This window comes from Aythya ferina (genome assembly GCF_964211825.1).
Source record: "Aythya ferina genome assembly, chromosome: 2".
NCBI lineage: Eukaryota > Metazoa > Chordata > Aves > Anseriformes > Anatidae > Aythya > Aythya ferina.
The window spans coordinates 76,597,711-76,625,141 of record NC_140297.1 but is presented as its reverse complement, the minus strand read 5'-3'; the positions used below and the strand labels follow the sequence as shown (position 1 = coordinate 76,625,141).

Below are 27,431 nucleotides of genomic sequence, written 5' to 3'. Positions count from 1 at the left end.
AGTCCATGGCAGATGGTAGGGCTGTGTTTCCACCCCTGGGGGAGTCGATTCCAAGTATACTGAATGCCCCTCCAAGTGAAAGCGAATTGTGGCCTGCATGCTGCTGCTAGAGGGATAGAGAAAAATGCATTAGCAATATCAATTGTAGCATACCACTTAGCTGCCTTTGACTCTAGTTCGTACTGGAGTTCTAGCATGTCTGGCACTGCTGCACTTAGTGGTGGTGTGACTTCATTCAGGCCCCGATAGTCCACTGTTAGCCTCCACTCGCCATTGGACTTCCGCACTGGCCATATAGGACTGTTAAAAGGTGAATGAGTCTTGCTGATCACTCCTTGGCTCTCCAGATGGTGAACTAACTCATGGATAGGAATCAGGGAGTCTCGGTTGGTGTGATATTGCCGCCGGTGCACAGTTGTAGTCGCAATTGGCACTTGCTGTTCTTCAATCCTCAGCAATCCTACAGCAGAAGGGTCTTGTGAGAGACCAGGCAGGGTAGACAGCTGCTTAATCTTCTCTGTGCTCAAGGCAGCTATGCCAAAAGCCCACCGGTACCCTTTTGGATCCTTGAAGCACCCTTTCCTGAGGTAGTCTATGCCAAGGATACACAGAGCCTCTGGGCCAGTCACGATGGGGTGCTTTTGCCACTCATTCCCAGTTAGACTCACTTCAGCTTCCAATATGGTTAGCTCTTGGGATCCCCCCGTCACTCCGGAGATAGAGATGGGTTCTGCCCCTTGGTGGCCTGACGGCATTAGGGTACACTGTGCGCCTGTGTCCACTAAAGCTTTATATTTTTGCGGTTCTGGTGTGCCAGGCCATCGAATCCACACAGTCCAGTAAATCCGGTTGTCCCTCTCCTCTACCTGGCCAGAGGCAGGGCCCCACTAATCCTGGTCGGAGTATCTATCAATTATTTCTTCCAAACGTGAAGCAGAAATCTCTTCATCAGGGTCAGGAGTAATACTATTCCTTCTACTGCCTCTGGGGGACTGTTCAACAGAAACTGGGGCAGCAATCTTCCTAGGGGCCCTCTTTGTTGCTGTTGTATCTTTCCGTAGCTCACGTACCCGAGCAGCTAGGGCCAAGGTCGGTTCACCATCCCACTTCCTCATATCTTCCCCGTGGTCACGTAAATAAAACCACAAGGTACCTCGCGGTGTGCGTCCCGGATTCTCCCTTGTTTGAGCCGGGGACTGCTGGCGCTTGATGGCCGAAAGATTTTTCCGTTTAGGTGAGGACGAAGCTATGTGTTCATCTAACCGTTGGGACAGTTTCTCCACAGCTGAAATGCAGCCCCGTACTGGGGGAGAGAGATTTTCTTCATATTTATGAAGCTGGTTGGACACGGTATCCACAGTTGGCCCCATCCCCTCGTCCCAACCCATGACTGCCAGTGTGCTGGCATGTGTTGGGGGTGCAGCTCGTACAAACTTCCGCCACATGGACGCTGTGCATTGCACTTCATCGGGGTCTTTAGGTGCCTGGGCGTTGTTTAAATCACTATAAAGCATCTCCAGCACAGCTAATTCCCGCAGCTGCTGGAGGCCCTTATCCATAGTGGTCCATTTGTTTACTTGGTAGACAATATCCTCTTTGTGGGGATACCTTTCTTTCACTGCTGTTAGGATTCGCCTCCAGAGGCTGATAACTTGTGCCTCTCTTCCAATTACTCTATCAATGAGTCTTTCTCTAGAAAGGGATCCCAGCTGCTTGGCTTCGTTGCCTTCTAGCTGTTGGGTATTGGCCCCACTATCCCAGCATCGAAGCAGCCAAGTGAGGATGTGCTCACCTGGATGGCGACTGAAGTCTTTCCGTATTTCTCGCAGCTCACTCAGAGATAGAGACCGAGTAGTTTCTGATTCATCTATGATTTCAGTCTCTTCTTCGCGATGTTGCCGTGATAACGCTGCTTTAGAGCCACTTGCCTTTTCCTCTTCTCCCTCATCCGTAGAAGGAGCTTCTTCCCTTACTAAACGACCTGATCTCCGTTTCCACTGTTTCGTCTTTACTACAGGGGCGACTGATACCATAGATGGTCGGTCCTCTAGGGTGGTCACAGTGTGTGCTGTCTCATTATCAAATTCAGGAACCTCCCTATCCCCTTGAGGGTGCTGGGCAATGTTAATTGACATCTGATAGGCGTAAGCCAGACCCCAGCAGAGTGCAGCCAGCTGGTGGAGTTCTCTAGTATTGCCAGGGTCAGGGCATACGTCTTTCAAACATTCCTCCAGTTTTCTTGGATTTTGTACTTGTTCAGGGGTGAAATTTAGAACCATTGGAGGAGAAAACCGTGATAGGTACCTGCCCAAATCCCCCCACACACCTTGCCACCCACAACTTTGTCTGGGGACAGGTCCTTGAATAATATTCTTAATAAATTGCTTTACTTTGGGGAAGATGACAAACACTAGACCTAGTGATAGGAGGATAATATCTGACCAGGGGTATCCAAGATACTGAAAGGCTGCTGTAATTAGCCCACAGGGAGAAAAGTAGAAGGCACTGTAATTCCTAATATTTTCAATAAGATAATCTCCAGGAGACCAGGAGGATAACAATGCCGGGTTTGAATACCAAACAAAACTGAAGGCCAGTATGTTACAGCACAACATGATAAAAAAAACAAGCACAGACTTCAACACTTTCTCCGATCGGATGTAAAGGAAAAAAGAAAACAGAGAGTGGGCTATATACAACATATCCACACAGAAAAGTATTACCAGAAAACCGAGCATTATGACTACCAATATGTTAGTTGTAAATACTTCAATCAATGCTATTGTTATCTCAACCCTCGAGCCCCACGTTGGGCGCCAAAAAGGACTGTGGTGGTTTTACTCAGGTGGGCAGCCGAGCTCCACCACAACCGCTCTCTCACTCCCCCTCTCCTCAAAGAGGAAGGGGGAGAAAATACAACACAGAGAACTCGAGGTTTGAGATAAGAAAGGTTTAATTAAAGGGAAAGGGAATGGGAGGAAAAAAAAACAGAGACAAAAGAAGCAATCAGTCCGCGCGGAAGCACAGAGAGAGGAAAAATTATTCTCTACTTCCCATCAGCGAGCGGTGTTCGGCCACGTCCTGGGAAGCAGGGCCCCAAACGCGTAGTGGTTGTTCAGGAGGAACAGCCCCCTCCCCCATGAGAGCCCCCCCTTTTATTGCTGAGTGTGACATCAGGTGTTATGGAATATCCCTTTGGTTGGTTTAGGTCAGCTGCCCCAGCAATGTCCCCTCCCCATCACTTGCCCACCCCCAGTCTGCTGGCTCTTGGGGGCTTGGAAGGAGTCCTGATGCTGTGCCAGCACTATGCAGCAATAGACACAACACTGGAGTGATATCAGTGCTGTTCCAGCTACAAGTGCAGAGTACAGCACTGTGTGGGCTGCTGCAGGGAAAAGGTGACTCCAGCTCAGACAGACCCAACACAGCTCCCTAGCTGGTATTTTCTGCTTCTGAATTAGGGATATCAATGTACACTTCAATGTAACCTCCCTCTGGGATTACATGTGATCTACAGGTTGGGCTTCCCACAGTTAGCTTGTCATCCCTACCTGTGGTTATCTTTTTTGTCTGTCTCTTCAGACAGCATTTAGAGCTACTACTTCTTGGCTTTCTCCGTAGGCTTTTTGTTCAGTCCCTCATTAGTGCTGTTCCAAAAGTTCACAGTGCTTAATCCTTTCCTCTGCCATAGCATTTATTTTATTACAATTCTTTATTGTTTCCTTTTAACAAAGATTTTCTTTATTTTTTTTCATAATTATCTCACTAAAACTTTTGCATCTCATTTTTAATTTCATAATGTCAATCATGATTTTGAAAAAAACTGATTATATTATGATTTCACTTTGCATATAAATCCTGCCTCATACAGAGAAAAAAAATACATATATATATATATATATTTTTTTTTTCTTTAAAAGTATAATTTTAAAAGAATTGGAAGCATCTACTGACATACTTTTTTCCCAGCGTATTGTCCTCTAAGTTACCGAAGTATCATGTAACTAAAGAGCTTTCTGTATAGATTTCTCTGAATATGGAGCTCTTTCCTGTTATTCTTCTGTGTTAAATAGTTTATTTCTGGGAGAACATATCTCACTATTTCCTCTCTTTTCTACTAGAAAGAGAAGAAAATTCCTGTTAATTCAACTTGTTATTTTAATGTATAATTTACTATGGAAGGCTCTTGTTGTAGTTAAACATAACATAACTCACTTGGGAATAAGGAAATAAATATAGGTTACAAATTCAGCTCCACAACAGATACTCTGTTTTTTTTTTGTGTGTGTGTTTTTTGTTTGTTTGTTTGTTTTTGTTTTGTTTTTGTTTGTTTGTTCTTTGTTTTGTTTTGTTTTGTTTTCCCAGTTAATTATCTTCAGTGATTCTCCTCTATTACTTCTATATCTTAAATGCTCTGTGAGGTTACAGTCATTAATACTTGTATGGTGTTTGAAGATGTTTGCAAAGAAAGCATTAAAAAGAGCCTACATTAATTACTATTATGGTACGAGACCTTAGGGAAATTCAAAGGTTATAATTAAAATTATGTTCAAATATGTCTTTTGAGAACTACAATAATCTGACAAATGGCTCTTTTTGTTGGCCTAGTTCACCACCATATGATTCTAGTTTATTGTATAATGAAACTCACAAGTATATGAGGAGGAAGTTAATTCACAGTCTTTTTCATGACCTTAATAATTCCAGAGCTGGTGCCACATTCTCCAGTATATTGTCACTATGTCCTTTATGTCCTCCTATAGACTTCAGATTAGGCTTTATGTCCTGGAGGCCAAAGACTTCATCAAAAGCAACCTGTGCCCATGTAAAAGATAGAGAGCGAGGCCTGGACTGAGGAGTGCAAAGTCACACCCACACTGTGGTTTGTAAACCCCAACATGAGCAGTCAAAATCAGTGCCTTGGGTACCAGTTAGTTCACCCCAGGTTTCAGACTGCTTCAAGCAGTATTGAGGATCAGCGGTCTTCAGTGACTTCAGTGAACTGAAGCAAAACAAGAATTTTGATAGTTTGACAGCTGATGTGCACAATATAACTTTAATGACATAGCTAAGGGTTTTCTTTTTTTTTCTTTTTTTTTTCCTTTTTTTTTTTTTCTGCCTTTCAAAACTCCTAATCTGCTTTACTTGATGTGCATTGTCCACTTCCATAGCCCGCAGTTATTTTTTGCTGATGCTAGCTAAGAAGAGAGGATTTGAAATTTCTTTTCATTCAAATGGTAGCTTGCTGTGTTAAACATGCTATTTTTACTTTAATATAAAATGTTTCTGAAAATCTGCTGACATCCATTTATCATTATTACTATTTTTAACTACAATTATCAAAAACTAGATGCAAAAAAAAAAAAAAAAAAAGTTTATGTGAATGCCTGTCTTCAATTTAAGGCGCTCACATTTTCTCAAAGGCCTTTATCTTCCACCCTTAATTGTTGAAGAGATACTCAGTGGCTTCCTACCAGAGCCTTACTTTCCCAGCCCAGCCCTGCCCTGATGCTCTCACTTAACCAGCCTTCTAGCATGTCCCAACATATCAACTAGCATACAACTCTATCCCACTCATTCTTTCTTTCTTTTTTCCCTTATCTGCCCAGCAGCAGTTCTCAGTTTTATTTAGCTGTAATAAAAAGGAAGTGGAAAAAAATGTTGAAAATTCCACAATTGGAAAAGGAAATACAAATATGAGGAGTTTTATTATTATTATTATTATTATTATTATTATTATTATTATTATTATTATTATTATTATTTCTGACTGGAGGGGTGAGAAGAGACAAAGTCTTACAGCAGTGTAAATAGTGGACTTGTTACATATGTGGCTTTCATTTAGAATAACAGCTTGAAATAATTTAAAAACTAAAAATGCTTTATAAAATAAAAAGTAGTATAAAACTGAAAGATACACAAGTTCTGAAGACCTGGTATGCTTTTATTTATTTTTATTAGTTAAATTTATTTAATAAACAAAGAGGAAGCAAAGGAGCTTTACTCATACATGTACTGGGTCTGGCTGGAATGTTAACTTTCCCGGCAGCAGCCCATACAGTGCCGTACTCTGTACTTGTAGCTGGAACAGCAGTGTTATCACACCAGTGTTGTGTCTACTGCTGAGCAGCAGTGGCACAGCATTGGGCCTTTCTCTAACCCTCCTAGGGGGTGGGCAAAAAAGTGAGGAGAGAAACATCACTAGGGCAGCTGACCTAAACCAATCAAAGGGATATTCCATACCATGTGGTGTCACACTCAGCAATAAAAGGTGGAAACAGGAAGAAGAGGGGGGGGTGGGCTCTCGTTGAGAAGACGTCGGTCCTCCTCTCGAACACCGGCTGCGTGCGTTGAGGCCTTGCTTCAAGGACGTGGTCAATCATCGCTCATTTGTGGGAAGTAGAGAGTAATTTCTTTCCTCTGCACTTCCATATAGCTTTCATTTATTTTGTTTGTTTGTTTTCCTCCCTTTTTCCCCTTTCCCTTTTATTTCCCCTTAGCTAAATTGTTTAGTTCATGGTAGTCTTTATTTAATTATTATAATTATTTCCCTTTAATTAAATTATCCTTATCTCAACCCGTGAGTTGTTCTTTGCTTTACTTCTCCCCCTCCTTATCTAAAGGAGGGGGAGTGAGAGAGCGGTTGTGGGGTTTAGCTGCCCAGCACAGTAAAACCACCACAATACACCAGAAATATATGTGGTATTTTTCCTCTAAAGAGGACAGGGCTACAAAAATTTGAAACACAAAGCATGATACAGGGTAATATTCTTGAAATACATTAAAATGGGCTACAGGTCAGAAGTAAACAGTTGCAAAAAATTGAAGAATTCTGGGAAAAGGCTAAGTAGCATTGCACTATTCATTTACAGTGTATTTTCAAATATGAGTGCTGCAGAAAATAGTTTGTGTCAAAACAGATAAATGTGCAGGTAAAGAAGAATCAGCATGGTTGGTAATTTCAAACTGATCTCTGCATGTTGATTATCTGGAGTGACCAGCCTATTGGGAGACTGAGCAAAGAGGACACACAGTGATGTGACTGCAGCCCAGAACAAATAATGTGTGGCACTGGTCATACTGTTTGCTGGAAGGGCTCCCAGTCTAATACGCTCTTCCTGATTGATTCTTTGCATGGTTTCTGTCAGGTTTCATGTAGGAATCACTGATCCCTCTGTGGATGCATAGAAAGCATGTCTCTCTGCCTCTGTGAATAAGGGCTATGACTAAAGTGGTGACTTCTGTACCCTGAATGGCAGGCAGAAATGAAGCCGTGCCCTTGCTGTTTTCCTGCCACTACCTGCCTGGTGGCTGGACAGCAAAAGCCAAGGAGCTGAGGCAATAGTAAAAGCATAGTTCATCCTTTCTGCTTTGGGGTGATGAGGTGTACATTACCCTGAGCACAGCCGATGGAGTAAATCACTGTGTGACGGGAATTGGATCAAATCTCTTTTTGGAAGCAGTGTCTGATATATTTTATTGGGTGTGTATGTGGGTCTGTATGTGTGATTACTCTAGAGAGTAATCTAGAGAACAGGATAGCTGATATGATTTGTTTCTTGCTTCGTGTATGTGTGTTAAAATAGCATGAAGTAATATACTGTATATGCATTTTGACATTCATAATTGAGGGGGAGCTATTAGAGACATTATTACATCGCAAAAGGAAATTTTATTCCATTTATTTATTTTAATGTTACTAAACATGCTCTTCAGTTTTCTTCCAAATGATATGTTGAAGTAGATTTTTTTAAATAAAAATGAAATAAAAATATGATACAATTTACTTCCTATTAATAACTATATATATAACTAATACATAGTTGACCATATAAATGAAATATAAAAGAACAGAAAATAACAAAGTTGCAATAGTAGCTCCATGTGGTGGTTTTACCGTGCTGGGCAGCTAAACCCCACAACCGCTCTCTCACTCCCCCTCCTTTAGATAAGGAGGGGGAGAAGTAAAGCAAAGAACAACTCACGGGTTGAGATAAGGATAATTTAATTAAAGGGAAATAATTATAATAATTAAATAAAGACTACCATGAACTAAACAATTTAACTAAGGGGAAATAAAAGGGAAAGGGGAAAAAGGGAGGAAAACAAACAAACAAAATAAATGAAAGCTATATGGAAGTGCAGAGGAAAGAAATTACTCTCTACTTCCCACAAATGAGCGATGATTGACCACGTCCTTGAAGCAAGGCCTCAACGCACGCAGCCGGTGTTCGAGAGGAGGACCGACGTCTTCTCAACGAGAGCCCACCCCCCCCTCTTCTTCCTGTTTCCACCTTTTATTGCTGAGTGTGACACCACATGGTATGGAATATCCCTTTGATTGGTTTAGGTCAGCTGCCCTAGTGATGTTTCTCTCCTCACTTTTTTGCCCACCCCCTAGGAGGGTTAGAGAAAGGCCCAATGCTGTGCCACTGCTGCTCAGCAGTAGACACAACACTGGTGTGATAACACTGCTGTTCCAGCTACAAGTACAGAGTACGGCACTGAATGGGCTGCTGCCAGGAAAGTTAACATTCCAGCCAGACCCAGTACACTCCAAAATATCACCGTTCATGTTTGCAACATACATGTAAGGTTTTCTACTCATGCTATTATGATAGCTGTCATAGAATCATAGGATCATAGAACAGCGTGGGTTGGGAGGGAGCTTAAAGATCATCTAGTTCCAATCCCCCTGCCATGGGCAGGGATTCCACCCACTAGATCAGGATGTCCAAGGCCTCATCCAACCTGATCTTGAATGCCTCCAGGAATGGGGCATATACAGCTTCTGGACCTTCTGGGCTGCAAGCTTGCATTGCTGGTTCATGTTGAGCTTTTCATCCATCAGAACCCCCAAGTCCTTCTCTGCAGGGCTGCTCTCGATGAGTTCTTTTCCCAGTCTGTCCTAATGGTTGGTATTGCGCTGACCCAGGTGCAGCACCCTGCACTTAGACTTATTGAACCTCATTAGGTTCACGTGGACCCAATTCTTAAGCTTGTCCAGGTCCCTTTGGATGGCATCCCTTCCTTCTGTTGTATTGACTGTACTTCTCAGCTTGGTGTTGTCTGCAAACTTGCTGAGGGTGTGCTAAATCCCACTGTCTATGTCACTGATAAAGATACTAAACAGAACTGGTCCCAAAACATACCCCTGAGGGACACCACTTGTCACTGGCCTCCACCTGGACATGGATCCACTGACCACAACTCTCTGAGTGCAACCTTTGAGACAATTCCTTATCCACAGAATGGTCCACCCTTGTAATACATATTTCTCCAATTCTGAGATTTTTGTATATCACATTGGCATCATTGTATGAAAACATGACAAAACAAAACAATAACTGTTCTGGGTAATTGAAAGCAGAGATGTACTGTCCTCTGAAAAGAAGTGAGTACATAAATATGAACACATGATAAAATGTAGGGATAAAATCAGCTCAACCACTGCTACATGTATTGTTTACCGTTACTGATTAGGCCTTAATTATTGTGGAATTATGGAAGTTTAGGTTCAATTTGTGTAGAATGAGACCCCAAACAGGGAAGAGAGTATCTAAAGTTGACTGTAAGATAATAAATATGCTTGAAAAATCCAGTCATCATTAGCTGAAACTTTCTTTGGGTTCTGATCAATCAGAAATTAATGTTGTTGGACCTCCATTTAGTACTATCTGAAACTAAATTGACTTTGGATGCTTCAGGTACTTCTGTGGTGCAAGTCACAGCTACTGATGCCGATGACCCTTCCTATGGAAACAGTGCCAGAGTCATTTACAGCATACTTCAGGGGCAGCCATATTTCTCCGTGGAACCAGAAACAGGTCAGGAAATTGTCATTATTTCCATTTACTGTAAGCTTGCTCTTTCATTTTAAAAATCTCAGATCACCTAAAAAAAAATTTAAAAGCTAACTGAAATGAAATAATATTTCTTGCTTTTTCCCTCATAATTTGTAGTTCTTGTAATAAATAAAAATAAAAACTAAGAGTTATTACAGCTGACACTATGAAGTAGAAGTATTGTTGCAGTGGAATAATTGAAATAGCTAAGACAGTGTAAAGTTCTAAGTAAGAATATTTTTGATAAAGGCATGATGAAAGGTTTGTGTCCTAGAAAATGTTGTTCTTTTATTCTTAGTGGTTCTAGTTAGACTAATAAAAGGTGTTTTTTCCACCCACAAACCTTGTCTTGCATAAATATCTTGAATCATTTTTAGCATGAAATGTAAACTGAAGAACTAATCTTTTTTATAACAAACAGACTGTTCTGAAGACTGTTTATAAAGCTCATGAACAAAATTTTGTACTTTAAAGCATGAAATGAATACTTTAGGAATACATTTCACAGACTAATACAAAAAAAAAAAAAAAAAAGACTCAGCAGATAGCTGCACATTAAAAATAAAGGCACAATTAACAATTTTGTTTGTTCTTTATTTAAGGCATCATCAGGACTGCTTTGCCAAACATGAACAGAGAGAACAGGGAGCAGTACCAAGTTGTTATCCAGGCAAAGGACATGGGAGGCCAGATGGGTGGATTATCAGGGACCACCACTGTGAACATCACTTTGACTGATGTCAACGACAATCCACCTCGATTCCCCCAGAGTAAGCTGCATTTAATAGTTGTCCTGCACTCTAAGAGGTTCAAACTAAAGAGTTTAGCAATCACCATCTGGTTTAATTTAGAGTAAATCTAGATTACAGGGCACACATGAACAACAACAACAAAAAGGCTTATGTACTGATTTATTCACTATTATTAAAGCAGAATATTAAATGTTACAGTATTTGTTTGTTAGGAAAACAGTTACATGATCAACTATAACTACAGAAGACCTGGGATACCTTCCAGTACTATGGGAGGCAGTTGGAGGTGAAATCATAAGAGCATTAGAGCAATGTATTTCTTTCCCCTTACCTATTGCTTAATTCCTAGACACTCCCCCATTGGAAAACAAAACATGTAGTAATTGTAGGTATGCAGAAATGTTTGAACTGTTTTATCTGCTTAAATATTTAATCATGAAGAACTTGGAAAATAAATTACTTGAAGGAAAACAAGCAGATTTGTACTTTTCCAGTTAGTGCTACAAATTCTGATAGATAAAAGATTTCTCAAAGTGAAGTAAATGGCATTTAATGTTTACCAAAGGCTTTTATACTTTTTTTTTTAAACTTCTGATAGCACAGTTATCAAGACATTTTAATCTCAAAGTAAAATATGAAAACATTATCAGTCTCTACATAGTACAGAAATTTTATGTAACTAGATACGTGGTAAAGTTTAAGCATTTTAAATATGTTTGAAACATTTTGTGTGTACTGAAGTCATAATATTTGTAAGATGGTTTGGACATAATAGCTAAAAGATTTGTATCATCCTCACAGTACAGGTTTTATTCTGAATCCACTAAACTGGAGTACAACTCCAGTAAATCCAGTAGTTACTGATGATCAGCCTTCAGACTCATAATAACAGAACCAGTTTCAAATGATTCTGATTTAAGCATGTTCTTTATAGCACAAATGGAGTACCTAATTTTGTTCAATGTAATTTTGTTGTTAATATATATGCATTTAGCTGAGATGTTTACCAGCATGTGATTTCATATACTCTCAAAACAGAAAAATCATGAGCAATTGAGTATTTACAGTTTGAGCATTTCTCCACAGGCCCTGTTCTGGACAGAATTTAGTGTTAATTTGTCATTTTAAGTCCCTTTGTAATTTCACATTGTTTTGATTTATTACATTTTTAGTTTACATTTATATATGTAGGATTATGGTAATTCCAGTGCTGTGTAAGTGAGGAATGCTGTTTTACTTACTGCTCTCTGGAGAAATTTAGGATGACTTTTCAAAGATGTTGCATGTTCAAAGCTTTATGGAAAAGCTAATTTTAACAGTTTTACTTAGGACAGCATATAAGCTATGCATTGTTACGCTCTTCATTTTTTTTTTTCTCGTTTCTTCAACACCACGTGAAATTAATAACTAGAATGGCTTATTCAACTTTCTACACTGTTTTTATATGATTTAGATGGCAGTCCAATATCATATTCATTGGATTGAGATGGCATTCTGCTGTTCCAGAAATATCTGTGCATTTTTCTGTTGTCAGTGTAAATCAGATAGGACCTTTGCTTTAAAGAAGTTTTAAGTCTTACTCTGATGGTTGGCATTTTTATGTTGTTTTGTTTTATTTGGTTTTCTCTTTGCTCTCCACTGATACTCATGCTACATATGTTTCACTGGAAATGAAATCTAAAACATTTATAAAGATGAATGTAATTTTAAAAGTTGTTTGAAATTAAAAACAAACAAAAAGCTATTGACCTTTAAAAAATCTTTATATTTAATCTAAAAACGCAAAGAGGCATTATAATGATTCCTGATTTTCACAGAGTTTTAGGAAACTACTGGAATTGGTACTTACTAAGTTAAATTATTCTGTCCTATTGATAAAGGATTTATCAGATTTATAAGCTACCAGGAAAAATATTAAAAGTTTCCTTAGATTTTCACAGGACTGAGCAGCACACTACAGCTATATATTAATCAAAGGACAGATAAAACTTCTCTTACAAGGAAATTCATAGTTGAATTGTGAAAAATTCCACTTTTGTTTTGTTTTTCTAAACAAACAAACAAAAACAAAAAACATACCATTGATTCCTCTGTGATTTAGGGAGAGCAGGGTCTCTTCAGAATATTTTTCTTCTCTTAAAGATCACCTGAAAACCAGGTTACAGTTACATCAGTAACTGTTCCTCTGAGTAAACGTAATGAAATTGAACATTTTATCGAGGTTCTGTACACAAAAGCCATCAAAGACCTTAGATTTTGCATCTCTGCTTCAGTTGTCATACTTTCAGGAATTTTCAGAATTAAGGACATTGTATTGACATATGCTAAATGGAAAATAAAAGAAGAGAAAATAAAAGTAAAGTAAAATAAAATAAAATATTTAAAGTAAAATACAAACAATATCCTGGGTTCAGATGGAAAAGATTTTGGGAATAAAATTGTTTGGTAAGTACTGTGTTTTAGAATTATATTTTTATTTTCTTGATTTTTGTAGATCAATATTTTCATTCTCTATTTTACAAATAGAGCTATGTACTGCCTTGAGTTAATTATTTTAGGATAAGTCAGCTCATTTTTGGAGTCTGACTCTTATTTTTCAAAATGGTTTATGGACTTCAGAACATGAATGTGGCTGAAACTCATGGCAGCCCACATCTCCTGTAAGAGCTCCTGTATAGAGCCTATATTGCTCTGTAAAAATACTTACCTTTACACTGTTCCAGAGCAAATGGGAAGAGGGATAAATGTGAATGAGGTTGCTCTTTTATTTTTCATGACTTAGTGACACAAGTTTGTAGACTAAATCTTCCACCTAACTTCCACTTTTCTTCATCACTCAGTGGAGAAAATGCAAACAGTACATGACTCTCCTTGGGGAAAAAGCTATGAGAGAAAAAGGATTTACAGAGGAGTTTTGCAAGAATAATGCTAGTTTTTCTAGTTTATATTCTGATCTGGTGCTTTAACTTGCATTGCATCCCGTATGTAGTCAAATGATTTATAGTCTTCAGTGACAAAAATAATAAAAGGGAGTATCACATACCATGGTAGAGATTTCAATTAAACCATAAAATTAAAATAGTCTTTCAGATGATAGATTTCTGGTTATTTTTATTCTTTATTTCCACTGCCTTATTATTACTTGAGGTTATGAGTTCTTAGCACTTTCTAGATAAATAAATGAGTTAGGTATTGCAGTGGGATAGTAGTGTCCACAAGGCACAGCTTTGGGTTGTGGTTTAAAGCACCCAAATAAATAAATAAATAATAATAATAAAAAAAATAAAAATCAGAGAATAGTTGACATGCCATAAAACTAATTATAACGTATAAATATTAATTGAAAAAAAAAAAAAGTAGTCTTTCAACATAGTCCGACATAGTACTAAAAAAATTTTAAATGGGAGCAGCAGCTACTTTTTCTTCTTTTTTTAACATTAACAGATTACACAGAGATTATATACTAATGTAGCAAAGTACACAGATTTAGGTTTTAGAGAAAGGTAATGAAAAATGTCAGAGCAAATGCAAGATAAACACTTGATTGAAACACCAAAAATGTAACTGCATGAAAATAAATTCATTATAAATAGAATATGGAGTATATATGGTAGTAAAGTATTAATTCTGCTGTTGTTTATCAGTTTTATATAAAAAAATGATGAAATACTAAGAAATTCAATTTTACTCTTTTCCCTTCCATATTTAATAATATTTAATAAATAAGTTATATGGGAATGTTTATTTTTTTATTTTTTTAAAATTGTTGGTGTTTTTTTTTTTTTTTTAGGTTTTAAAACAACAAAATAATGGCACAGAAAAATAGTTCCACAGAATGCGAGAAACTCTTAAACTTACTAGTGAATAATGGGGCATTGTTTTATTTTTTCACCATGTCTCCTCAAAACCAAAAACAGTCCCTCTGTCATTCTCTAGTTGCCTGACAACATACTCCGTTAAAAGACACTTATAATCCCCACCTGTGTCTTCCTGAATATATGATAAGGTCATGTTGCTACTACTCTCTCCCCATTATTCTTTCTGATCACACGAAACTATTAACTTCCTTTATGAATTTTTCTGCACTTCTTATCTGTAACTAGGTATGTATGTGCTGCCTTTTGGGTAGCCTATTCCTTTTTTCTGTTGATGGTACCAGCCTTTATCACTTCCACTTTTGTATTACTGTTAACTGAATTTTCTTTCTAACTCACTTTACTTAGCTCATGAGGTGTTTAAGTAAAACAACAAATCTAGAAACACTTCAATAAGGGCAGAAAAGAAAATGTTTTTCAGTAGAGCTTAGATGGCCTAACATTTGCATTGGAATGGCAGCTATATCTGTATTCATTTTAAAATCCTTTTTTGAGAATTCTTAGTGTGTTAATGTGTCACACATCTTTTGCTACCCTACGTTCTGATGGATGGGATCAGAGATCTCAATCCTTATTTACAGTTTAACAGGATGGCTAAGACATAGAATACTAAAATGTAGAGTAAGGTATTTATTTTAATTTATTGCAGCATTTCTGAATGAGGACAGTTTTACTCCTGTGTTTTTTATCTGCACTATGAAATCACAATAAACAGATGCAACTGAGCCAGAGGAAGAAAGACAAAACCAAAATTGCAGTGTTCATGAGTCTTAATCAAGCATGAATTACTGCTTTAACAAGTGTAGGCACACTTTCTGCTTGTGGATTTTCAAGAACCTTTCCCTTTATTTATTTAATATTATATCTGACTGAAATTTCAATCTGCTTCTTATAGTTGGATGGAGAATTTAGGGAAAAGTACAGATAGATATAGTTGGTCCTTCTTTGGGATAGGAATATAGAAGGGCTTTTAAATCCTATTTTTCTATGATTTTGTTTTTCTACGTTTTTTTTCACTCTTTTACCTAAACTTTTTTCGTGCATAGTTCTCTGCCTCATATTTTGCCCACCCCATCTATATTAAAAGGGAAAATCTCTAGAATAAAAGATACACAAAAATATGTAATCAGCTATTGTGTGACACAGACATTACTTAATGCTTGTGTAGTGGCTTGTGTAAAGCTTGTGTAATGCTTGTGGGGCTCCTGAGCAGTTCTTCATTTCTTTGACAGGTACCATCCACCTCCGCATTCCTGAATCCTCCCCAGTTGGGACAGCCATTGGCAGCGTCAAAGCCACTGATGCAGACACTGGAAAAAATGCAGAAGTAGAGTACAGAATTATAGATGGTGATGGGACAGATATGTTTGATATCGTGACACAGAAGGACACTCAGGAAGGCATCATAACTGTGCGAAAGGTGTCTAATCAAAAAAAATCACTAAGCAATTTTATTGTCAATGTTATGGTACAAATATTCATTGTAAAAATGTGCTTGGATCATGTGATGGCAATTCTAACTGCTTAGCACTTGCAAGCATCCCTCATTGGTGACTGAACAATACTATTTCCTTTCAAGGTGAACTAGAAATAACAGGTGGCAGCAATATCTCCAAGCTACAGAGTAGGTTTAAAGCATTAGCCAATTGTGCAAAAAATGGACCATCCCCAATGTTAGTATCTCTGTGACTTCAAATACAGATTTGTTCAGTATTCATGCAACCTATTTTCTTCTGCAAACGATGCACAGTTCACTCATTATAGAGAGACTTGGGCTTTCTTTATTTAGATTTTCATCCACACAGAGTCAAATTAGGAGACCAATGATTGTCAAAACACAAATACACCCATGTAAGCTGTCACAAGCTATATTGTTTTGCTTGTATTTCCAACAGGTCAGCTGGTACAGACATAAGCAGTGCATAATGATGGTGTTTTTGTTTCAGAGCTAGCTTTAGTTCTGCCCTGTTTTTCATCTCGAAGCACTTTCAAAGGTTTAAGATCTCAAAGTTTGAAATGCCATTCTCTTGCTCCTCAACATTTTCCCTTCCAGAAGTCCCCCAGTCCTTTTCTTTGGGATTGTGAGCATTTCTAAAAAGTCTAGGGAGCACTTCTAACACAAACTATTGCTTATATTAGCTTTTTAAATAAATCACCTTAAGCATAGTATAACAAATTAAACACTACTATACCACTACCTCTTTCTCTGCAATATCTCTCTTGATAATGGCAACCAAGGTAAAGATAAATTCTGCAAAGATGACATTGAGTTCCCTTTTGAACTCTATATTCTTCATTGTCAGCATTGTAGTTTATCTGGGAAAGTATGGAAACACCAAGGCAGGGGCCAGATATTTTTCCTTTTCATAGAAGTTTGCAAAGGCTTCTCTTGAGCTATTCCCTTCTTGCTTGCTTGAGGTTTTCCATGCAGACTTCCATTATATTAAATCAATATAGTCTTGAAAAAAACCAACAGTCTAATAATTACATCAAGCATAAAAAATTCATGTTGTAAGACAGCAGCTCCAAAAGTGTCACCAATAAGTAATAATGAACAAGATCCTCTCATTTTGTTATTAGCAATCTGACACACTCTAAAATTTTCAGGATGTTTTCTCATTGATAAATAAGTAGCTTATCATTCAGATCTCACAGACTAGCTAGTATTGACTAGCAAGGAAGGAGATACCATGCTCAGTTTGTTCTTTTATGAAATTATTCATCATTTATTTATTATTTAGCCACTTTGATTGTGATTTCTGTTTTCAATGGTGAATAACTACAAGTAACTGGTGTTCATTTACCTAGCCCTTCAGTTACTAAGTCTCAGTGTAACACCATCTGCAAAAGAACTTAGGAGCTTTTCTACATATGTTCAGTACTTGCAATGTGTTGGAATACCCTTATAATTCACACATTTCATATCAATGTTTTGTGGTGTAGCCTGAAGAGATGTCCAAACTGTACTTGAATGTACTAGTAGCACGGTAGATACATCTGTGTGATGCACCATCTGACAAATTAAGCCTGCTAATTAGAACAAAAGTAGGATTAACATGGATTCTTTGCCTTTAGACTTGAAGATCGCATCCCTTAATAGCAGCATGCTGCACTTTATAGACACACCAATAGTCTCATATAGCAACACTGTTCAGAGAGCTTCAGATAGTTCAGATAGCACCACAGTGTTGCAATTCCTGGCTATATTCATAGATATTCTGCCTTCTGCTCTGACTGTGTTTTAAAACAAGTGTGAGACTAGAATTCATTGTCTGGACTGCATCCTTCTGCTCTTATACCGAAAATTTAAACTTCTAGTCAGTCATTCTGGCATCTTGCATGAACAAGAATTTGTATTTAAAAGCAGCAGAGAAAAATAATTAAAAACAAAGGCACAAGTCTTCTACCACCGATTTTGATGAATGAAAATGACTAGTTCGATATCTCCCTGAGATCTGGGGGGAATTAAAGATGTCTTCTTTGTGTCAAAAAGGTAAATTCTCAGCTTGGTCATTTCCTCAGTATCATTAAGTAGCTAACACTTTACATCTATGACAGTTAGAAATATTTGAAGAAATAAGGGTTCTTTTGTACCCACTGAGGTTTCTAATTATAACCCTGAACCTTTTCTCTTTCCATTTTAAAAAGAAAATGCTGACAAAAATGTCAAATCTATTTTGCAAAAAGAAAATCTCTGATGTTTGATCAATGAAATTAAATGAAAAGGAACAAGATTAAGCTTACTACATATAGAGAATTTTGACAGTTCCCCCTCCCTTAAAAATAATGAGCAAACAAACACAAACATATTGATGATATTGAAGGCCAGCTACATTTGTTTGACAATAGGGATACTCAGGCAGTTTTGAGTACATTTAAAGTATTTCCTGAAAAAATTATTATGCACCTTGTTCTGCAATTTCAATATGTCCAGTCTGTATTTCAAATATTTTAAATACTTACATGATTATTTCATATCCTTACGCTTGTGAAAGAGCTACAAAGCTAACCAAATAATCAGTAAATTTGCACTGAATATCTTTTTGTGATTGGTACTATGTTAATTCAGGTAATATGGAGGAACAGAAACTCCCCTTAAAGACACTGGAAGTTTCCTACTAGAGAAATTGGTCTTTATGTCCACATAAAATTTGAACCATAATAGGGTTCCCAGAACCCAGAACAAGATCTGACAAGACTTGAGTCCTTCTCATTTTCCATTATGTATATAGGTCAATATCTGTTCATACATAATGTAATTTAATAGTTTATCATCATCTTCATTTTTAGCCACTGGACTATGAGACAAGAAGGCTTTATACATTGAAAGTAGAAGCTGAGAATACCCATGTGGATCCACGCTTCTATTATCTTGGGCCTTTTAAAGATACAACTATCGTGAAAATCTCTGTAGAAGATGTGGATGAACCTCCTGTCTTCAGCAGATCTTCTTACCTTTTTGAGGTGCATGAAGATATCGAGTTGGGGACAATAATAGGAACGGTAATGGCACGGGATCCTGATTCAGCTTCAAGCCCCATAAGGTAATACACCATTTGCATAATTTGATAAAGAAATTAAGAGAAATAGTAAGAAGGTGATTATGCTTTTTCTCCTGTTTACTAATGTACAAGTGATAGACAGTGTTGAGAATAGTGCTATCTGTAAGCCTCAGAACACCTCAGGGAACAGCCATTCAATTTACACAAGACACATAAGAAATGCTTTTTAGTACTTCAAATATCAGAAAACTTATAAAATTACACACTGATTTCAAGTAGGCTCTTCAGGACTGCCTGTTACTTCAGAATATGAAAATGTGACAAACCATTCTTTGGGCCAGGAAGGGGACAGAATTTTAAATTCTTCCTTCCAACACTCCTGGAAAGTATGCAGTGCCAATCTCATCCTGCTCTGGTTGGAGCTTCTGCTGCCAGTGTGACAGCTACACAGGATAAAATTGTCTTGGCGTGTGCTCAAATACCCGAAGGAATTAGACATTAAAGAGTAATATTAAAAAAAAAATAAAATCTTTTATGTGTATATTGCTTGATGCATTCAGTTGATAATATCAGCTAGATAATATCTAGCTAAATAATATCAGCTAGATAACATCTAGCTGAATGTATTAAACAGCACTTGGTTTTCTTCTGCTTTTCTTATGCTACAATGCATAAGATTTAAGAAACAGGTAAGACAAAGATGGCCAAGTTGGTTATGTCACTGTGAAATACCCAACAAAGTACAAAAAATACATTTTAGCAAAAGAACTTTATTTACTGACTTTGAAATCAATTGCCACATGCTTCTTAATGAGGCCCAGGTGGTAAAACTGGATTAGGAATTGAAATTGAATCTAATTTTCTCCTGTGGTTATTTGCATGTATAGAAAAGATAGCAGATGAAAACACCAAGCCTCTAAAATTTAAGAATATATAAATACCTTAGCATTGCATCTTTATCCACTCTAATTGCGTGAGACAACTGGCATTTTTAGCAGTTATGTTTGCATAGTCATGACTAGAAAAAGAACAGACTTGGTGTTTTTCCTTTTTGTTTCTGACACACATGATGATTTGAAGGACTGTGGCAGGTATTTCTCTCATCAGTATCATTTACGCAGACTAGCAATTTAAATACTATTCTATATATTTTTTCTGTGTCCAGTTGATGTTTCACATAACTGTGAAGAGGCAGGTATAGCAAATAAAAAAGGCAAATAAATGTCTTGAAAAAAACAACAACAACAAAAAACGGGGATTATTTAGACTTAGTTCATTAAAAAACAAAAGGAAAAAAAATTATACGTGATAATTTGCTTCACATACAGCTCAGTCATTTTTATTTTTTTTTTAGCTTTCATTCAATGCTACCTAGTTGAAGGCCTTCAGAGAAGGTCTTAAGTACCTTAAAAGAACTTGCACCCCATAGATCAAATTTTTCTCTGCAATATTGGCTCTATCCCTCAACTTCCAAAGCAACATTATATACTCACTAAAATAATAATTAGCTAGAATAAGTTTTCATAAGCTTTTACTTCTTACAACATCAAAATTAAATACAAAGAAATATGTGTTCACCCCATAAGTGAACAGGTAACATTTAAACTAAATTATTTTGAAGTTGTCATATTACTTTGAAATTTGAGCAATTTAATACTATTAATTTAATACTTTAATACTATTGTTAAACAAACAACAACAAAAAAATCACAACTTCAGGTTTTAGAATTGGTTCTGATTTTTAACTTTTGTTTATTTATTATTATTATTTTTACCTGTTCCTTTTCAAATATTAGCTTCTGTGTATTAAAATTCTAGGTAAGTTAGAACTCCTGCAGTGCCTGCAGCTTCTTGTTGCAATATTTCTTAATTTCTATTCAATAAATAGGGAGTTTTGTTTTTTTTTTCTGAAACTAATAATTTCATTAGCATTTGCCAACCAAATATGAAATGGTACAGAATTTTTAATGAGACAATGTGGCATAGGTTTTGTTAGACAGAGAAGTGATTATTGCCTGTTGAAAAACTGTTAGTTAGACTGCTATCTAAATAAGCTATTTTCCTCACTGAAGTTCGTCCCATGGATGAAGTAAAATCACTTATTTATCATATGGGCCAAATAGTCCTAAATATAAATTATCTGAAAAATAGATTTGTTCAGGTAACTTGTAACTTAGTTGTTATGTATACATAAGCAAGTAAAAACATTTGAGCAAGTCTTTCCTGCAGTTTCACGTTTTTTTTTTTGGCTATTCTAACTTTTTTGGGATTTTTTTGTATTCATTTTGGTATTAGCTAGTTTGTTGCTTCATTGTTTTTATATATTTATTTTATTGTGAATTGAACAAACAAAACCCACCAAAATGTTACAGGCATTATTTTTATATTACATTTTTTTTCATTTGGCTTAATCCAGTTAAATACTGTAAGTAAAAAGGCAAAGCAGAGACTCTTAACGCCTTCTTTGCCTCTGTCTTCAATGCCGATGATGGGCTTCGGGACCCAGGGTGCCCTGAGCTGGAGGACCGGGACGGTGGGGATGACAAACTCCCAACCGACCCTGAACGTGTGCAGGATTTGCTGCTCCACCTGGATCCCTACAAGTCCATGGGTCCGGATGGGATTCATTCCCGGGTGCTTAAAGAGCTGGCGGATGTCATCGCGGAACCTCTCTCAATTATTTTTCAACGATCCTGGGAATTTGGAGAGGTCCCGGTAGACTGGAAGCTGGCAAATGTTGTGCCGATTTTCAAGAAGGGTCAGAAAGAAGACCCTAGCAATTACAGGCCTGTCAGTCTCACGTCAGTGCCTGGTAAAATCATGGAGAAGTTGGTTCTCAAACTTATTGAGGCGCACCTGGGGGACAAAGCAGTCATTGGTCCCAGCCAGCATGGGTTTATGAAGGGTAGGTCCTGCCTAACTAACCTGATTTCCTTTTATGATAAGATCACCCATATGGTGGACCAAGGGATACCAGCTGATGTGATTTTTTTGGACTTCAGCAAGGCTTTTGACACGGTTTCCCATAGGATCCTACTGGACAAAATGTCCACCATACAGCTAAATAAAAACATCATACGATGGGTGAGCAATTGGCTAACGGGCAGGGCCCAAAGGGTTATGGTAAATGGGGCTGTGTCAGGCTGGCGGGCGGTCACTAGTGGGGTCCCTCAAGGCTCCATTTTAGGGCCGGTACTTTTCAATATTTTTATAAACGATCTGGATGAAGGAATAGAAGGTATTTTGAGCAAGTTTGCTGATGACACCAAACTTGGAGGAGTTGTGGACTCGAATGAGGGTGGAAAGGCCTTGCAGAGGGATCTGGATAGGTTGGAGAGCTGGGCGATCACCAACCGCATGAAGTTCAATAAGAGCAAGTGCCAGGTCCTGCACCTGGGACGGGGAAACCCTGTCTGCACGTACAGACTGGGCGACGAGATGCTGGAGAGCAGCCTAGAAGAGAGGGATCTGGGGGTAGTGGTAGACAGCAAGTTGAATATCAGCCAGCAGTGTGCCCTGGCAGCCAGGAGGGCCAATCGTATCCTGGGGTGCATCAAGCACGGCATCGCTAGTAGGTCAAGGGAGGTGATTGTCCCGCTCTACTCTGCGCTGGTGCGGCCTCACCTCGAGTACTGTGTGCAGTTCTGGGCACCACAGTATAAAAAGGACATGAAACTGTTGGAGAGTGTCCAGAGGAGGGCTACGAAGATGGTGAAAGGCCTGGAGGGGAAGACGTACGAAGAACGGCTGAGGTCACTGGGCCTGTTCAGCCTGGAGAAGAGGAGGCTGAGGGGAGACCTCATCACAGTCTACAACTTCCTCGTAAGGGGGTGTCGAGAGGCAGGAGACCTTTTCTCCATTAACACCAGTGACAGGACCCGCGGGAATGGGGTTAAGCTGAGGCAGGGGAAATTTAGGCTTGACGTCAGGAGGGGGTTCTTCACAGAGAGGGTGGTTGCACACTGGAACAAGCTCCCCAGGGAAGTGGTCACTGCACCGAGCCTGTCTGAATTTAAGAAGAGATTGGACTGTGCGCTTAGTCACATGGTCTGAACTTTTGGGTAGACCTGTGCAGTGTCAAGAGTTGGACTTGATGATCCTTAAGGGTCCCTTCCAACTCAGGATATTCTATGATTCTATGATTCTATGAAATGTTTAGGTCAGTCATAAAAGTTCATACAAACATGAACATAAACAATTATTTCTATCAAATTGTACAAGTACAGTAGATTTTTTTTTGATAAATTGACCCAATTCTGCCAGAAGTAGAGAAATGTTCTGTACCTCACAAAATATTACACTTAACTCCACATCAAAGGTTCGATCCTAGCTTTGAAGGCAGTGTTGAATATTAGAAAAAATTGATGGAAAGAACAGTTTGCAGACTGTAGTTTAACATTTCTGCTATTTTATTTTAGTAGAACTTTTGCCCATGGAAGGATAGCATCTGTAGCACCATATAGCACCATTTGCCAAGGCGATCGGCTCTGGGGCAGATGCGTTCTGCAACGGAGTGGTGAATCGATACAGGCAGGGCTTTTTTTTTTGGCATCGAGGCCACTCGAAGCAGCCGAGGCAACCGCCAGGACCAAGCAGCCCTCGCGAGGGAGGCTGATGAGGCGTAGGCGGAGGCAGCAGCGTCCCCTCCCCAGCCGTTCAAAAGCAGCCCCTAGGGAGCGCAGCGACCAGGAGCGGGCAAACAGGGCGTGGTGCATCAGAAGGGAGTGGCGCTGCAGTTAGCGCAGGCAGGGCGAGTAGGGAGGGCCCCTCGCCACTCCCTTGCAGCGGTCTCTGCCTTCGGTACTGGTACTGGTAGCCTGCTTGCGAGAAACCTGGCCATGGCATCAACCAGGCAGAAAACCATGGCCTCTGCATCTCTTGTGGCCTCTCCAGCCACAGTCACTGATGTGGCTACTCAGATAGAGGGCTTGGGGAAACACAGCGCCGTCCAGGTCTTCGGCTGCAGGGTGTGCCCGAGTCTCCTGTCAATATCCAACAGTAGCAGCAAGGGGTATGCCTGTGGGAGGTGTGCCCAGGTTGAAGAGCCGCTCAAACAGGTAGAGGAGCTTCGGGAGGAGGTGAGCAGGCTCAGGAGCATCAGGGAGTCAGAGAGGGAAACTGACTGGTGGAGGTGTACTCTGCCCTCTCTGAGACAGACTCAGGAGCCTGCCACAGCACAGGTGCCTTCTGCTACACAGAAGACAAAAGTCCCCTCATCCCACCAGGCAGTAGGAAGGAACCTAGGCCACGGGGAGGAATGGAGGCAGGTTCCTGTTCAGGGTGGTAGGCGAGCCCTCTCCCTGCCCACCTCACCTTCCCATCTACCCTTATATGACAGGTACAAGGCTCTAGAACACGACAGTCAGAACAACGAAGTAGACGAAAGCCCGTCCCAGTTGGAGAGGGTGCCTAAGGCAAGGCAACCTACCCCCCGCATTGCTACATCATCTGCCAAGAAAGACAGAAGGGTTGTTGTCATGGGGGACTCCCGTCTGAAAGGGACAGAGGGCCTGATATGCCGACTGGACCCAACTGACAGGGAAGTCTGTTGTCTCCCTGGGGCTCGGGTGAGAGATTTAGCTAAGAAAGTCAAGTGCCTGGTACGGCCCACCGACTACTACCCACTACTTGTCTTTCAGGCTGGTAATGACAAGGTAGCAACGAGAAGTCCGAGAGTGATCAAAAGGGACTTTAGGGCTTTGGAGCAACTACTTAAAGGATCAGGGGCACAGGTTGTGTTTGCCTCTGTCCTTCTGATAGGGGGGATCGATGCTGACAAGTGGGCTCACCACATTAACACATGGCTTCGGGACTGGTGCAACCGACAGAACTTTGGGTTTTTCGATCATTGGAAGGTCTACATGACACCCGGCCTTCTGTCACCAGATGGGATGTGCCTCTCTCAGAGAGGGGTAAGGATTTGGGCTCAGGAGTTGGCAAGGCTGATAGATAGGGCTTTAAACTAGAGTTGAAGGGGTAAGGGGATAAAACCAGGCACAGCGGTGATGAGCTAAGGGATGGTGTGCTAGAATCAGAGGGACTGTGTGCCAGTGAGGTGCTTCAGTCGGCTCCACAAGGTGCTGTGTGTAGGGAAGCACGTTTGAAGTGCTTCTACACAAACACATGCAGTATGAGGAATAAAATGGACGACCTAGAAGTCTTGGCCCAGTCCCACAGCTAGAACATCATTGGCATAAGCGAAACCTAGTGGGATGTGTCCTGTGGCTGGTGTGCTGCAATAGATGGTTACAGGCCCTTCAGGAGGGACAGGCAGGGTAGGTGAGGTGGTGGGGTGGCGATGCATGTGAAGCATGGACTGGACTGCATGGAACTTCAAGTTGGGGATGGCAAAGTTGAAAGCCTCTATGTAAGGATTAAAGGATGAACAAATAAAGGGGATATCGTTGTGGGAATCTATTACCAACCACCTGGCCAGGACAACAACGCCAATTAATTATTTTTTGTAGAACTAAGAGATGCCTCGAGATCAACTCCCCTTGTCCTTATGGGGGATTTCAGCTTACAAGACATCAACTGGGATCACCACAGGGCTGACATGAGCAAGTCCAGGAGGTTCCTAAAGTACCTAGATGATAACTTCTTGGTGCAGGTTCTAAGGGAGCCAACTAGGAAAGGTGCCCTCCTTGATCTGTTGCTGGAAAACAGAGAGGGTCTTGTGGGAGATGTGGCAATTGGCAGCCGTCTTGGTCATAGTGACCATGAAGTGGTTGTGTTTAGAATTTATGGCGACAGAAGGAAAACTGCCACCAAAACTTCAGCCCTGGATATGGGGAAAGCAGACTTCAGGCTGCTCAGAGAACTAGTCAGCAAGGTCCCCTGGGAAGCTGCTTTTGAAGGCACTGGCATCTATGAGTGCTGGTCAGTCTTTAAGCACTGCCTCCTAAAAGCACAAGGTCAGGCAATTCCAAAATGTCAGAAGGCAGGTAGGTGGGGCAGAAGGCCAGCCTGGCTGACCAGGGATCTTCTGAGGTGCTGTTCGTGTTTGTAGGGAGAAAATTTGTGGGTCCAAAGCCCAACTTCAGTTGAAGCTGGCCATGTCTGTGAGAGACAATAAAAAAGTTTTTTTTAGATATGTTAATAGAAAAAGGAGAACCAAAGAAAATATAGGTCCACTACTTGACGGGGAAGATCTCCTCACAGACAATGACATAGTCAAAGCGTTTAATGCCTTCTTCACCTCTGTCTTAAATGCTGATGATGGGCTTCGGGACCCTGGTTGCCCTGAGCGGGAGGACCATGACGGTGGGAATGACAAGCTCCCAACCACCCCTGAATGTGTGCGGGATTTGCTGCTCCACCTGGATCCATTCAAGTCTATGGGTCTGGTTGGGAGTCATCCCAGGGTGCTTAAAGAGCTGGTTGACATCATTGCGGGACCTCTCTCAATTATTTTTCAATGATCCTGGGAAATCTGGAGAGGTCCCAGTAGACTGGAAGCTGGCAAATGTTGTCCCAGTTTTCAAAAAGGGTAAGAAAGAAGACCCTAGCAATTACGGGCCTGTCAGTCTCATGTCAGTGCTTGGTAAAATTATGGAGAAGATGGTTCTTGAAGTTATTGAGGCGCATCTGGGGGACAATGCAGTCACTGGTCCCAGCCAACATGGGTTCATGAGGGGTAGGTCCTGCCTAACAAATCTGATTTCCTTTTATGATAAGATCACCCATCTAGTTGACCAAGGGAAACCAGCTGATGTGATGTTTTTGGACTTCAGCAAGGCTTTTGACACGGTTTCCCATAGGATCCTACTGGACAAAATGTCCAGCATACAACTTAACAAAAACATCATATGATGGGTAAGCAATTGGCTGATGTGCAGGGCTCAAAGGGTTAATGGGGCCACATCTGGCTGGCGGATGGTCACTAGTGGGGTCCCTCAAGGCTCCATTTTAGTGCCAGTCCTCTTCAATGTCTTTATATATGATTTGGATGTAGTTGAAGGTGTTTCGAGCAAATTTACCAACAACACCAAACTTAGAGGAGTTGTGGACTCGGATGAGGGTAGAAAGGCCTTGCAGAGAGATCTGGACAGATTGGAGAGCTGGGGAATCACCAACTGCATGAAGTTTAAGAAAGGCAAGTGCCGGGTCCTGCACCAGGGATGGGGCAACCCTGGCTAGAGGTGCTATGAGGTGCTAGACTGGGCAATGAGGTGCTAGAGAACAGACCTGCAGAGAGGGATCTGGGGGTTGTGGTTGACAGCAAGTTGAATATGAGCCAGCAGTGTGCCCTGGCAGCCAGGAGGGCCAACCATATCCTGGAATGCATCAAGCACAGCATCACTAGTTGGTCGAGGGAGGTGACTGTCCTGCTCTACTCTGCACTGGTCTGGCCTCACCTCGAGTACTGTGTGCAGTTCTGGGCACCACAGTACAAGAAGGACATTAAACTGTTGGAGAGTTTTCAGAGGAGGGCGATGAAGGGCCTAGAGGGGAAGA

At 40.0% G+C, this 27,431-nt stretch overlaps 1 protein-coding gene and 1 long non-coding RNA gene across 10 annotated transcripts in view; both read left to right on the top strand.

Annotated features, from left to right (window-relative positions):
• The window catches only part of LOC311432904, a 587,624-nt gene that overhangs the window by 101,105 nt on the left and 459,088 nt on the right, over nt 1-27,431 (top strand). The window lies entirely within an intron of this gene.
• Nucleotides 1-27,431, top strand: part of CDH10 (cadherin 10) — a 111,758-nt gene that overhangs the window by 68,461 nt on the left and 15,866 nt on the right. For all 9 annotated transcript variants that reach the window (XM_084510291.1, XM_084510296.1, XM_084510290.1 and 6 more), the window contains 4 exons: nt 9,708-9,827; nt 10,448-10,615; nt 15,705-15,892; nt 18,763-19,016. In XM_084510291.1, the coding sequence (XP_084366417.1) occupies nt 9,708-9,827; nt 10,448-10,615; nt 15,705-15,892; nt 18,763-19,016 (730 nt within the window). The remainder of the gene's footprint in view (nt 1-9,707; nt 9,828-10,447; nt 10,616-15,704; nt 15,893-18,762; nt 19,017-27,431) is intronic.